Source organism: Manis javanica, chromosome 3, assembly GCF_040802235.1.
Source record: "Manis javanica isolate MJ-LG chromosome 3, MJ_LKY, whole genome shotgun sequence".
NCBI lineage: Eukaryota > Metazoa > Chordata > Mammalia > Pholidota > Manidae > Manis > Manis javanica.
Genome location: NC_133158.1, coordinates 54,870,497 through 54,885,352, shown reverse-complemented (window position 1 = coordinate 54,885,352; position 14,856 = coordinate 54,870,497). Strand labels below are relative to the sequence as shown.

Below are 14,856 nucleotides of genomic sequence, written 5' to 3'. Positions count from 1 at the left end.
CTTGTTTTCTTACTTGAAGATTTAAAGTTGCATTGACTTAACCCTCCGGTAGGTAACATTTTAGTTTCAGACTGGCTGTGTTAATGTAAAAAGCATAGGTATTTGCTGTTGACAGCAGTATATAATTGAGAGAAACACACATATTAGTAATTCTTCTGATGCCATACAGTATGCATAAGCTGGAGTGTAGGCTTAGCTCTTCACTTACTATATATAGTGATGACCCAAGGTAGATACTCCTGGGACTCCGTAAATATTAGCTACCAGGTCTCCTTAATACCAGCATGCCAGAGAAAGCCTGTGAACTGTCACTAGTAAGTTCGCCAGCCAGTATTTCTGAGCCATATGCGACCCTAAGAGCCTTGGGGAGTCCAAGCCTGTCTAAATTTCCTGTAAGGGTCTCTATTGTAATTTCTCTGACATACAATGGACCACACCATTCTTGCTATGCAGCCAGGAGAGAGGTATCACTCTTAATACTTGAGTTTCTAACATGCAGGCAGCCCCACTGCTCCAAAATTCCTTTGAAATACCAGGAACATAAAAATTTCAGTGTTTAAGCACCTTATATAACCAACATATAGTAGCACCATGTCCTATAAATCTGTAAATTTAACCTTATACAATATTCTTTGCTTTTTCAAAACTGATCTAATTTATGCATATTGTGTCATTTTTGCAGTTGTATTCCAAGTATCTATCTCTGTATTTAGCTACTAGAATGTAAGTATTTTCAATCAGCCATTCAAATCATTCACTGCTATTAAAACAAGTATCAAAATCTCAGGATTTCCAGAGCTGTGAAAAAAACAAAACAAAAAACCCCCCTCAAAATCTAGTCCAGGGATTGACACATTTATTGTAAACAGTCAGAGAATGAATAATGTATACGTTGCAGGCCACTTGGTCTCTATCACAGCTACTCAATGCTGCCATTTCTTATAGAAAGCAGCCACTGGAAATATGTTAATATATGAATATGGCTGTGTTCTAAAAACATTTATGTATAAAAATACACTGTAGGCCAGATAAATATTAGAATAGGTCCCTAATTACTGAAGTGACTTGCCTTAGGTCCCACAGCTAATTTCGTTAACAAGGTTGACACAAAAAGGCCATTTAGATCCATTAACAGTGGTCATCAATGAGGCTTTAATATTAACAATATGTTTACTGTATCATCCAACTGTGGAAACAAACATAAAACAATTCTTAATTTAAGAATATGGAAACAGGTAATTCCTAGACTATTGCTATAAACATAGCCTTCACCTACAGTAATATCAAGCCACTCAATCATTTTGGTCATCATCCCAGTCTTTCTTCCCACTTGGAGGCTTGGGCCCACCACCTGGTTTTGCCATGATGATCTGTGAAACAAAAACCACAGGAGTATACTTACAAACTCAACCTTTAAAATGAAGAGAAAGAGTATTTTTCTCTAAGACTGATTCAAAATTAAGCAATCACCTCAATATAAGAAATATGTTATACACTGCATATGAACTACTAACACAAAGCTCGTCAGTGTCCTTGTTCTGTGGAAATTAACAGCAACAAAATTCACACATTAGTGAAGGGCATTCTAAGACATGCATATTAATAACCCACTGAGTCGAATGTGAAAAATACTTGCAGGAATCACTGGCATAAATCAATCAGTTTGGCACCTGATTTACTACTTATAAGATTCTTCTTGCCAACCACCTTTATCCCAATTTCCTTGAGGTTTAGGAGCTTTAGGTCCACCTGCCAGTTTTGCCATTATAATCTAAAGTGATTGATATATAAATACATGTAATATATATTCAAAGTTTGATACTGAAATTTTCTAGTACCTGTAAGTGGGAATCATTCCAGTGGCAGCAAATGTGTGTTCATAAACAAAAACTCAAGTACCTACTGCTCTGGTAACTTACATACAATCGAAGACTGTAATTTATCTAGAATAAACTACTCAACACTTGCAAATGTTAATGATCTAGCTTTCTTAAAGGATTTACGTTTGGGGAATAAAAGGGTGACTGTGAGCTTTGGGCTCAAATTTGGTAGATGCTGAATTTTATAAACTAAATTAGTTGGCTTTTCTCAAAGTACAACTCAAATTCTTAACTATACTTTCTGAATCTCAAAATTGGAAATTGCATTCATTGCTTCCTAACTATATATGATTAAGAACATACACTACAGAACCATATGAACATTAGTATATTTAAATATCACAATTTCACTTTTACTCACCTGATCCACTCTAAGTACAGTGACAGCAGCATTAGTAGCCAGTTTGATAGCCCAGTATTTTCCCAGGTAAGTGTCTATAATACCAGCTTCCAACATGTCCTTTACAGCAGGAACTTCAGCCTGTCAACACAAAACAATTTCATTCTTTCACTTTAAATTCTTTTATGTGAACATCTTTATACTCAGTAATAAAACACATGGCTCCTTAGGTACTACTAGAAAGTAATCCGGCAATAGTAGCACTCTATACATAGCCCTATATGTACTACAGGTTATGAAAAACTGAAGGAAAACAAGTCTCCATCAGATAAACCATGTAAGAGCTAATTGCTATGAAAATCATTTGCTTACAAATCACAACATTTTCTTATTGTCTTTTCCTTTAAACTTACTACTTCTATTTTTAGGTTGTACATTCACAAAATACGACTTAAGTTCAGTTTTTTTTTCTTCCAAGTACCTCAATATCTAATCCAACATTTTTATTTCCTTCTTGATGTACAGCATAAAGTTTAGAGATTACTTCATTGGCCTTAACTCCAGAATTCTCTGCCAGTGCCCGGGGAATAGCTTCAAATGCCTCAGCAAACTTCTTAATGGCATATTGTTCAAGTCCAGGACATGTCTAGAACAAAAATGTGTTTACTATTGTACTTTATTCAAGCAATGAGAAGAATGTCATTTTAGACAGAAAAAGCTGTACCTCTCCATATGATGTGATCCGCTTGGCTAACTCAATTTCTGTTGCTCCACCTCCAGGTACAAGACGTTTATCCTATAATATGTAATAGAAGAAAAAAATCACCAAGAAGCAGTTTTCGGTTTTCTAGTTTTCTCAGATTCCAGTACTCCGCCAGACTAGAGTTTTAAATCAGACATTGTTACTCAAATTCTAATTAGAGATTTTATAAAAATGAAGTGATTTGGGTAAATTATTTCACTGTACAGTGATATATAAACCAAATGGGAACAACTTACCTGCATTTCCACAGGTATGGCACTAAGAATAGCACTTAAGCAAATGAAGGTACATTATTGAAAACTATAATCTTTCCCTTTGAACAGCTGAAAAACAACCCTTGCTTTGCTCTTCATTTGTTTGCATAATCACTTTAAAATATAGTAATATTCAAATGCAACGGACACTTTATAGTCTTAAGCAAAAAAGGTGCTTGGCTTTAAACAAGTCACTCATTTTGGAAGTTTTCAGGATGTTCAGTAGACTGCCAATTGTTTTTGAGGCCTTAAAAATTACTACATCAAGACTGCAGCTAATACTAACCCTTGTGAGAACTTTGAAAGTATTAACACCATCATCTACAGCCCTTTCTATATCATCCATCAGATTGTCTGTAGAGCCACGAAGCACTATGGTAGAAATGGCACCGTCTTCCTTTTCTGTCAATAAATTTAAATATATTAACATTTTAATAAAAGAATGAACACTCTACACTTAACATAAACATACTTTACCATAACTACATACATACCATGCTTAAAAACTACCACCTGTGTGTCTCCAACTTCTGAGAGGTAAACTCTGTCACAACGTCCCATTTCCTCAGGGACAGGAGCAGTCTGTAAGAAAGTGACTGTTTTAATAAAAATTATTCAAAGAGGTTCAACTACCTTTTAATGTTGTCCAAAATACATACCAATCTAGGAAGCGCTGTAGCACCAACTGTTTTACATAGCCTTCTGAGATCCCATTTTGAGTTCAGCCTTAAAAAAAAAACCTTCATAGTTTAATTTCATCAGGTATAATAAAAGGCTGAGATTAAACAGGAAATATATGAGCCCACAAGTCACACACTTTGATCCTGAAGGTTCAAGCTCAGAATAGGTCTGGACTATACTACCCAATCCAGACACAGGCATTTATTGCATTATTTTAGATTGGGGAGAGTTCAAGTCTCCTTTGGATGCCAAAGTTTATAGTTCTAAAACACTAGGGAAGCCCTGGTATATAGAAAACTTTTGCTTTATTTCAGGCAATTCTGTGAGGAAGAGAACAGTGATTTATTCTGCACATTAGGTGCTAGGAGAGGTGGGAATGGGCAGGTAAATTGTCTTGTACCCCATAAATGAGATAAGGGATTAAAAGTTATGTTTCTGACCCCTCACTCTAGGTGTACAGCTTTGTGCCTGGTCTCTTAAGCTGTTCCTTTTGCCTGGAATACTTTTCCCTCTGCCTCTTCAAATAACATGTTAATTGTTCCTTTGGCTCAAAGCTTAAAGTTTTCTGAGATGTTTACTATTCTCCTAAATCCAATCGAGTCCTTCTGCTTTTTGGTCCAGTACCTTTGTATTTGCCTTTTTCAAACAGTCTTCACAGTGTGCTGAATTAATATTTCATCACCAAAAAACAATTTACCATACAGATTAATAGAATGCAGCTCTCACTTACCTCACCAACATGATATTGTACTTGTTTGCATAATGAAGAGCCATGTCCGCCACTCTGCCACCTGTTACTATGACATTTGCACCAGTACCAGCTATAGCTTTGACTTGTATATCCATGAGATTTTCTTCTCCCTTACTAAAATTCATCAATTCTTCAGCAGTCTTTATCAATACTGTTCCCTAGCAAAACAAGCAAGCACCCTCTTTAAAATCATTTTATTACTTTGGTGTTCAAAGTCATAGAGGTTCATCTTATTGAAGAAATAAATGGGAGAAAATATAAAGATAAAAATGGATGCATTATGAAGCAGTATACAAAATCTGTGTGAGTCAGCTTGCTTAGAAACCCCACACTCAAAACCGATGCATTTGCTCTTTTTTTTTTTTTTTTTTGTTGAGAGGGCATCTCTCATATTTATTCATCAAATGGTTAACAACAATAAAATTCTGTATAGGGGACTCAATGCACAATCATTAATCAACCCCAAGCCTAATTCTCAACAGTCTCCAATCTTCTGAAGCATAACGAACAAGTTCTTACATGGTGAACAAATTCTTACATAGTGAATAAGTTCTTACATGGTGAACAGTGCAAGGGCAGTCATCACAGAAACTTTCGGTTTTGATCAAGCATTATGAACTATAAACAATCAGGTCAAATGTGAATATTCGTTTGATTTTTATACTTGATTTATATGTGAATCACACATTTCTCCATTATTATTTTTTTAATAAAATGCTGAAGTGGTAGGTAGATGCAAGATAAAGGTAGAAAACAGTTTAGTGCTGTTAAGAGGGGAAATTGCATTTGCTCTTTTGATAGGCACTTTGGTAGAAAAGTTGGAGAAACACTACAATTTTAGGCATGTTGGGCAGATGACTTGGCATTTGTCTTGACAGACATCTGCCTGTGTACCAAAACAAACGTTGTGGTTTTCAAACTTTTTCTAAAATGTTGACTAGATGACCTACTGCCCTCCCGACTCCCCCAAATCTGTGAAATTTTTAAAAACACCAACAACCCAGATTTTAAGAATTTAGGGATGAAGTCAGCAGTGACCTATAAACATAAACTTCGTAACCGTGTATTTTTAAAAACAAACATCAATTTTAAATTACCATATTTTTTGTTTCAGGATGCTACAGAATCTCAACATTTTAAAGAATATTTTAATAAAGAGCACACAGGTACTCACATTCTCTTCAATGAGTATTTTACTTGCTGCGTAGAAGTCAAGAGCTGTATATTAGAATTATCAACAATACTGCCCCACCTAATGTTTCAAATGTAGTATATGAATTAGGTATTCAAAGAATGTAAATCTGACTTTAAAAAAGATACATTCTTGCAGTTTTCAGTAACTATGAGTAATTCACTGGATTAAGAACAAAGTTTTTATCTATATCCCTCATAAAATATTAATCCAAAAGGGCATTCTCAAATTTTTACCTTTAAGGTTTTCAAATCTACATACCTTAGTTTCTGTTATCATGCCATCAAAAGGACAAGAGTACACTGCGATTTTTGCACCTTTGACAGATGTTACATCACCTTCGGTTTCTTTCTTAAAAACTATGCCATGAAATACTGAAGAGGAATAGATACCAGAGCCCTATGGAGTTGAATACCAACATCATCAGTGTGCTCATGGAAATGACATTAGGGCTAAGTAGTTGAATATGAATATACCAAAAATATCCTTTTCTAACTAAAGTAATACACCAAAGCAGTGACTCCTAGAGTAAGGAGTGGGGAGGTAGCGTGAAACACACCAGGCTGCTCAAGGTAGGCATCACTGTGGGAATGAGCAACTGTGATGAAGGGGTGGGGAGGCTTCAGTGTATTGGGAGAACCAAAGGCAGAGGACACCTGGTCTAAGCCTGTCACCCAGTCATTGACCAAATACTTAGTGCCAATATACCAGGCAAAGTTGTCAGTACTGGGGACAGAATAGGGAACAATGCAAAGTTTCTGTTCTCACAAGCTTATAGTTTAATGGGGGAACGGAGTGGGCAGTACATGAATCAGAAAACACAGTTAGCAAATAGACTTACATAAGATAAACAACTACAACTACAGGTTTTACTGTATCTCGCACCAAGTCGTTAATCAAAAATACACTTTTATTTCAATACTACCATTAAAGTATGAGTTTTGTTACTATAGAGCAACAGGACAACTTCTATTAAGAACTGGCTTCTAAGCTTATTGTTATAATTAAGCACCTATGAAGAAAGCAAAAAATCAGTATTTTTGTTTATGCACTATTCTCAATCTTTCAAGCTGTCATGGAAAAATGATGACATTACAAGAGATAATATGTCAATACCCACTTAAATATAATAGCCAGTAATATCACAGGATAGCAATATAAAATGTTAGAAATGATGCCTCAAAAGGTAGGAAGCTGGAGGTAAAATTTAGGTTTAGATCAACAGTTTCTTTTTCTTTTTGGGAAAATAAAGCTGACCTATCTAGATAACATTAATGCATTTTCTAAACTTACCAGAATCTTACAAACTCTGATGTTATCAACATTGAAATGGCCAGATTCAGGAAAAATAGATACTGTTAAGAAAATGAGACATATCATCAAAAGATATTCTAGGACAAAAGATAAAATAGCTTAAGTCACAGTAAGACATTTTTACTTTGATTCTTTTCATTTACTGATATTTACTCACCACACGCCTGAGCAATAAGTTTGGCCAGAAACACTTCATTACCATACTGTTTACTCATAATGGAGGTACAAAGTAGAGATGACACTTCCTCAACATCTCGAAGATTTTTTGCAGAACAACATACCAAATCAGGAAGAATCTCATGGGCTTTTCTGCAGGCTGTTTCATAACCCTGTATAACCTTAATGTAAAGAGCAAAAACATTTCTTCAAAAGATTTAATTTTGACATAATGTAGAAAGGAGCTTAATTTTGATAACCTGATATGGATATTTTTTTAATACAAAATGACAAAGTATACTTCTAGAATAGTATTCATGGCAGAGTCCCCTACTTTTTGATGATTTTTTCATTTTCTTAAAGTGGAATATAGTTGATAGATAATACTATATTAGTTTCCAGTTACAAGATATTGAGCAAGATTTTTGTAAGTTTCACTTTCCTCCTCTAAAATGGGATTAATTTTGAAAGGCCTCATTTATAGGATATTCTATCCTTGTGACATAGAATGAGAAATTGCAATGTGAACCTTATGTATTACAATGCATGGTACAGAGTAAACTGCTCAATGTTAGCTATTACTATAATGATTCCTTTTTAAGTTTGAAGCAAAAGGTATATACACACACATACAAACGTATATATAGGCAGAAATTAAACAGGAGTACATTATAAAATGGACACTCACCTCTGAAACTGACAGGCCAATTCTCAAAAGCTCTTCAGCTAATTCCAGAAGGGCTCCCGCAAATACCAGAACAAAGTTTGTGCCGTCTCCAACTTCTTGCTCTTGCATGTGAGAGGCCATTACAATCATTTTTGCAGCAGGATGCTGTACCTGGGTTTGAATTTAACTATCAAGTTAAAACACATGACCCTTAAAGCAATATAAAATAATTTCCATTTTTTCTTCAATTAACAAACTCCCATCTTCCTTTGGGCCAGCAAACTCCATTTGATTACACTGTTTTAAACTTATAATGTGGTCCTAAGCATACAAAGTGAAATTGAAAAGACAAGTTAAAAAACAAGATAATTCCAACCATCAAACCAAGGCATTTTAAAAAAAGGCATCGAGAGCTAAAATAGATGCCATTTAATTTGGTCATTAGTCTTTATTTCTATATATTGTAAGGAGTATTGCTTGTGGTCTTTAAAAAAGGGACTATGTTTCTTAAAAATTACATCAAAATTTTAAGTGCTTTTTCTGTAGGATTTAGGTGTTTATAAACAAGCACTAACAACTGACAAGTGAAAATACTGCAAAGCTGACACTATCGTTTTATTAAGACAGCATTCCCATCATGCTTCAGTAACTCCTGAGATCATAGTGTACCAAAACTAACATTCACAATTAGACCCTCCACAAATATCTTACAGAAATGTTTTGTTCAATACAAAGCAGTTAGAGAAAAGTTAACATATCTCTGTAAGAGTTTTGTTTAAGAGGATTAAGTTCTGGTTCTTTAAGAGTTAAGTTCAGGAAATTTCCCAGTTTAAAATTTCCTTCAACTACAAACATCTGGATGAAGAATGGCTATACTGTTTCGGTGCCAGACTTTCCTCATAGTTCCTGCTGGAGTTGTCTATTACACAGGCTAGTACCAAACCTGCACGTAGCAAAAGCAAAGACACCGACTGTTTTTTTCACAAAGCTTAATGAATGGTTTCTTGAATGGTTTCTTTTAAACCACTGTTATTTATCAGTTGTTTCTGCATTATGGAATCATTCACTTCAGTGCCATACTCTATAGAATGAGACAACATACTCAATTTGATATGGTTATTAGGAAATTAACATTTATTACAAAAAATCCATAAATTTTTAAGTCAGGAAATTTTAAAATTTGAGTGTTAAACCTAAAGAGAATTTTGTAATTAGAAATATCTGTATAATAAATTTTCAAGTTAGAAGAAAAAGGCCCTTTTTACCCAATCTGAATGCTAATATACTTAATTTTTTTTTATTAAGGTATTATTGATATACATTCTTATAAAGGTTTCACATGAAAAAACAATGTGGTTACTACATTCACCCATATTATCAAGTCCCCCCATACCCCATTGAAATCACTGTTCATCAGTGTAGTAAGATGCCACAGAGTCACTATTTGTCTTCTCTGTGCTAGTCTTCCCTGTGACCCCCCACACACCATGTGTATACTTAATTTTTAATGTCACCAAAACTTTTTTTTAAAAAAAGAAATGTAAACTTACTTCTAGCTCTCTTAAAATAGTAGCTGCATCATTTGTCACAAACAACTTCTCCAGGTGGTTGATAACCATTTTGTTCATTCCTCAGAAGTAATAGTTAGAAAAAGAAATCCATTATTAATCAAATCTTTCTCTAAATACCCAGGAAAATCTAGTCAAGTAATATAACCTTGCATCCATTTCCTAAAATGACTTTGTAAGAACTCAACATGTACTATCTATTCTTTAAAACTATCTTATGGCCCCATGGCTTTCCCTGACTGCATGCCCATATTGTTTTTCCTTTTCTAATCTCCTGTATTGTTTACTAGAGAAGATGCCAATCGTGTCACATTTTCAATAACTGTAAATTATATTAACATGTACAAAGACCAAAAGACCAAAAATAATCTACTTTAAAGTCTATTTAGTTTTTTGTTTATTCCATAAGTCTGTTATCCATTAACATTGGTTCATGGTAAATGACAGGAGAGAATTTCCTCCCTTCAACGATAATGTCACAATGAACTTTAGGTACTATATTAATGGCAAAGCACCGTAATTTTTCAATCCTCCCAGTAGGATAAAAAGTAACATTCTGATTTCTATTTTCCTAAAGTGATTCGAGTTGCTGATTAAAAATTGGTTAATAATGTACTGTGTTACTATGAAATCTTTCCAAGCCATACTGTATTATGACAAAACTCAACTTACATATACTTCTCAGAACAAGTCTGAAAAAGCCAGTATGCCAAATTCTGTTACTGTATCTTTTAAAATATGAACTAAAAAATTACCATTTGGTCCATATGCTGTCCGGGTCGTTTGGGCAAGCTCCTTGCAAGCCTGTATGTTCTTGTACACAGCCTCTTCTAATCCTGAAAAATGCTGTGAAAATAAATTTCTGGTTAGACTGACAGTCAAACAAGTATTTTCTTCATCTGTAAAATTTGGGGGGTGGGGCAGTAATAATACCTGCCTCACAGGATTGTTGAGACAACCAAGCAAGGTTTATGTATGTAAAGTATGATGCTTGGTAATCGTAAGTGATCCATACATTTGCTCACGAGTTGAATAATTAAAGCATGATGTTTTTACAGACCACAGGTACCTACCTACACATCAAAGCATAAGGCCTATAATTTTTTTTTAATGTAGTGAAAAGGGCAGGGAAGAGCACTAAGACTGGTTAGAGAAAGCATATGAATTAGGTCAGGTAAAAATACCGTTTCACAGTTTATCAGTGCTTTCTGACTAAAAGCTGAAATGTGGTATGTATTTTTTTATTATGTTAGAGCCTAATAATTATGAAGGCAAAAACTTTTAGTATACAGACTTTGCAACATTCTCTTCAATTTTAATACAATTCCAGTGTGTACAAACTGAAAAACTGAATCGTTTGCAGTACTAAAATTCTCAAATTTTCACTAGACATCTTTTTAGTGTTGGGTTTTACATGTGGCCTCAGGTCTCATAAGCTTGCTCTTTGTTCATGTCAAAATTTTTCTAGAGCTGCTATGCTCAATTTAGTAGTCATTAAGTATACAAAGCTATTTAAATTTTAAGTAATTAAGAAAATTTTTCTCAATTGCACTAGCCACAGTTTAAGTGCCCCATAGCTACACACGGCTTGTAGATAGGGTAATGGACAGCACTGATTTAGAATATTTCCATCACTGCAACAAGTCCTATTTTAGAATATAAGGCATGGCTTTTGTAATATTCATAAAAGGAACTATTATCCAAACAAGATTAATAACTATTATTTTAGAAGTAGTGTCTTCAGAGTCTAGAGCTAGCTGGACTCCTCTTACACCAGCATTTAGTCTCACTTCCAAGGCTTACATGCCTGCTTCTTCCACTTACCCATTCTCTGAGTAACGGCCATCTGATCACAAATCAGATCCCATCAAACCCTTCAGTGGTTTCCCATCACTCTTGGGATAAAATGTAAATTCCTCCTCAGGCTACCAGGCTCTACATGTACTGGCCCTTGCCTACAGCTCCTCTAAAATTCATCCTTTCCCATTTTTGCCTTCCCTTGGCGAGCTTCAGCCCACCACCTTTCTTAGTGTTTTAACAGGTTAAACTCATTCCATCCTCATGGGCTTTGTACTTACTGGTCTCTCATCCTGGAACATGTCCCTCTTTAATCTCGGCTGGTTCTTTCTCACTCAGCACTGAGCTGAGTTCTTCAACATCTTTTTCTTTTCTTTTTTTTTTTATACCTATCCCTGATCATTTCTTTGGGGGTAGACTTCCTGTCTTTCTCTACTACAGTACTGTTTTATGTATCCCCAAAGTGCCTCCTGCCAACAAGAACCTAGTTTCTAAACTGTTATTGTTAATTTAACTACACTTATCTGTATTTCTTGAATTAAGCACAGGAAATTTGGGGGACAAATAAAGGACCACCACTATTTGAAGAGACAAATTTATCAGCAATTCATTAAGATATTAAAAAAATACTACACTCTTGAAATTACGTTCAAGATATAGCCATAAAACTAAGCAATTTTATTTAGGTCAGGGTGTCACCTATGTAACCTGCGGGTTACATACATCTGACAGTTACAGCTCAAGGTACCATCTTTCGGTCCAATCTCAACTTAAAGATCAGGAAAGCAAGCCCCAGAGGGGTAAATTTTACATCAAGCTAGCTAACCTAAATTGGGACCAAAACCCATTTGGATTGTAAGTAATGTTTGTCCTACTGTAACACACTATTTCTGCAAACTAAATGGAGAGCCGCCTGTTTCTCCTTTAGAAGAAAGCTGTGAAGAACTGGCCCTTGTCCCTTTCCGATCACCCGCTCCTTGACACGTGCATCAATCGGTTTCACAACTTCACCTACGTTATTCGACTTCACCTTCACAATAAATATCCTTAAATGGTGGACAGCCAAACCAGCCCCGTTTTACGGACAGAGGGAAAATGCACGAGCGGCTTCACGCCTGTGCCCCAAGGAAGCATAGAACACGAATCCTGCGGCCTTGCCCCTCACTGGCCGCCTCTGCCTCTTCGACCCTCCCCGGGGTCGGGTGAGAATGGAAATGTCAGCGGGCTTCGGTGGCCGACCCCTCCCGACAGTGCCTCTTTCTGGAATCTTCTCTCCCTCCGACCGCTGTGCCGGCGGAGCACGCCCGGCCGTAAGTAGGCCTTTTTTCGCTGCGGCTGCCGCAGCCCTACGCCGACTGTCCCACCTCACTCCCGCTTCTCAATTTCTTACCTTCGCTCCCTCCTTAAGCATCTGGGCAAAGCCCGGGGCCTTGGGAACGTGAAGCGCCATAGCAGTCTACGGGGAGACGTTCACGCGCTTGGTCAGAAGATCCCGGCGGATGCGAGGGTCACGCACAGCCCCCTGGGAGCGCGACGTGAACCGACCTCACGCTCCTCCTCTCTTACCAGCGGGGCCCGCCCTTTCCCTCGCCGCCTCGTGTGAAGCCTCGCGAGAAAGAGCAGTTCCCGCAGTCATATCTGCGTTGAGGATTCTAGATCACGTCGAACGATCGGGCTGATCGCAGTTTCCGGGACGACGCACGCGCGGGCTGCCAGACCGTTGCGTTTGGCTGAGAGTCTACTCTCGGGACGTTTATTTTTGCCATTTTTGTTTTGGAAGTCACGCCTCCTAAGGTTAACTTCTACATCATCTTCTAGATCCACCCGCAACATCAGGACTGATGTGCCCTTTTTTCCCGACGCAGACTATCTGCCGTCGTCCCGAAACATCTTTTGCCGCACATCTGCTCTGTCTCGGGCACTGTAGGTAGAAGCTCTGGGGACTTGAAGGTGATAATTAAAATCTGTAATAACTTACACACTGAGCGCCCATATGTGCCATACTCTGTGTTATTTGCTTTACGTGCAGTTATCTGCCAATGGTCAGTCTTACGCGTTAGCTATTATCAGCTACATCTTACAGGAGAGCAACTGAAGTTTACAAACCGTAATTTGCCGAAGATCACAGCGCTAGTAACGTCAAAGCTAGGATTCCTACCCAGGTCAGACTGACTGCAAAAAGCGCATTCTTAACCACCATCTACATTCCACTTTTCTGCTTTTTCCTGGAAATATAAACCCCTTTTACTCTCCCAGAGTCTTTAAAAACCCGATCTCAATGTCTTCCCACATCAACACAGCTGATTTCAAAAAGACTGAATGGTAATAGAGTACTTTTAATAATAATTTCACACAGTGAAAGTAATCCACTCTACTTGTAAAAAAAACAGGAAACCTGAAGCATAATGTTTGGGCTCGGTTTTTGTTCTTTCACTTGGATGTTTGCAAATTACTTTTCTTTATATTGGGACATTTAGTGTGCCTTCAGGAATAATCACATGTCAAGTGTAACATCAGTTACAACTTTTCTAATAAGCACCTAAAATGCATCATTATTAAAATAAAATAGTTTTTTGTCTCCTCAAATCAAATAGTATGTGAGCCAACTATGAAATAAAGGAAAGCTGATCACCGTACTAGGGAGCACCAAAAAGATTTCTAAGGCCTAAGTATTGAAAGTTTCATTAACTCTGGGAGTCTCAAATGACCATACTTGAAAAATTAAACTTCCTAACTCTATAATGCCATCTGTTAATTAAAACCAAGTTAAGAGCTAAACAAAGTATGTATCAGCACTTCTGTTCTCCCTTGCTGTACAGATTTGTGCTCAAGGATTTAAGCAAGAACACTTGCCCTTTCTCTTAATTCCCTTTGGTGCCAAGATGGATATTAAACCCTAACCTTTTTTTTCTTTTAGCAGTTCGTATTTTATTGAAATGGATGTATCCCTTTTGAAATTCTGTCTTTCTTGATTATCTCCATGAAGATACAAAAACCTTTGTATGACTTGGACTCCTTGAAACATCTCTCCTATTCCTGGGAGTTAATGTTTCTGAGCTTGTGAATCCTCTGCCAAGCTCACTTAAACTCTATCTTTATTTCAAGGTGACTCAAATGAATTTTTTGTCGACACACCTGTTGGGAAACATAACAGGAGATCAGCAGTTCTCAAAGTGTAGCCTAGCGATGCTAAGACATTTCCTCTCATTCTTCTGCTGGGGAGTTTTCTAGAGACTACACCATGTATGTGATTAAATCAGTTTGAACGTAAAGGGTATGGGAAGCTAGTTGTCTTCCATTAAGCCAGATATAAAGGAAATTTTTCAAAATGTAGAACAATGCTACTCTAATTTTCTTGTTTTGAAAAATAGAGTTATAAGAATATGTAGTTAACATGCAGTTTTAATTTATAATGCAACAAATATAAATAGTACACTCCACATAAACAAAAGCTCTTTGATAATCATTTTTAAAAGTAAAGAGTCCTGAGATT

General features: G+C 36.5%; 1 protein-coding gene across 1 annotated transcript; it reads right to left on the bottom strand.

Annotated features, from left to right (window-relative positions):
• Positions 1-1,128: 1,128 nt before the first annotated feature.
• Positions 1,129-12,933, bottom strand: CCT8 (chaperonin containing TCP1 subunit 8). Its single transcript, XM_037013173.2, has 15 exons — positions 12,754-12,933; positions 10,322-10,412; positions 9,549-9,628; positions 8,020-8,169; positions 7,333-7,513; positions 7,155-7,216; positions 6,123-6,260; positions 4,649-4,827; positions 3,897-3,963; positions 3,732-3,819; positions 3,524-3,639; positions 2,945-3,016; positions 2,702-2,866; positions 2,242-2,361; positions 1,129-1,370 (listed from the first exon to the last, which is right to left on the bottom strand). The coding sequence occupies exons 1-15, from the start codon at positions 12,811-12,813 to the stop codon at positions 1,293-1,295; spliced, it is 1,647 nt and encodes a 548-aa protein (XP_036869068.2). The 5' UTR covers positions 12,814-12,933; the 3' UTR covers positions 1,129-1,292.
• Positions 12,934-14,856: the final 1,923 nt, after the last annotated feature.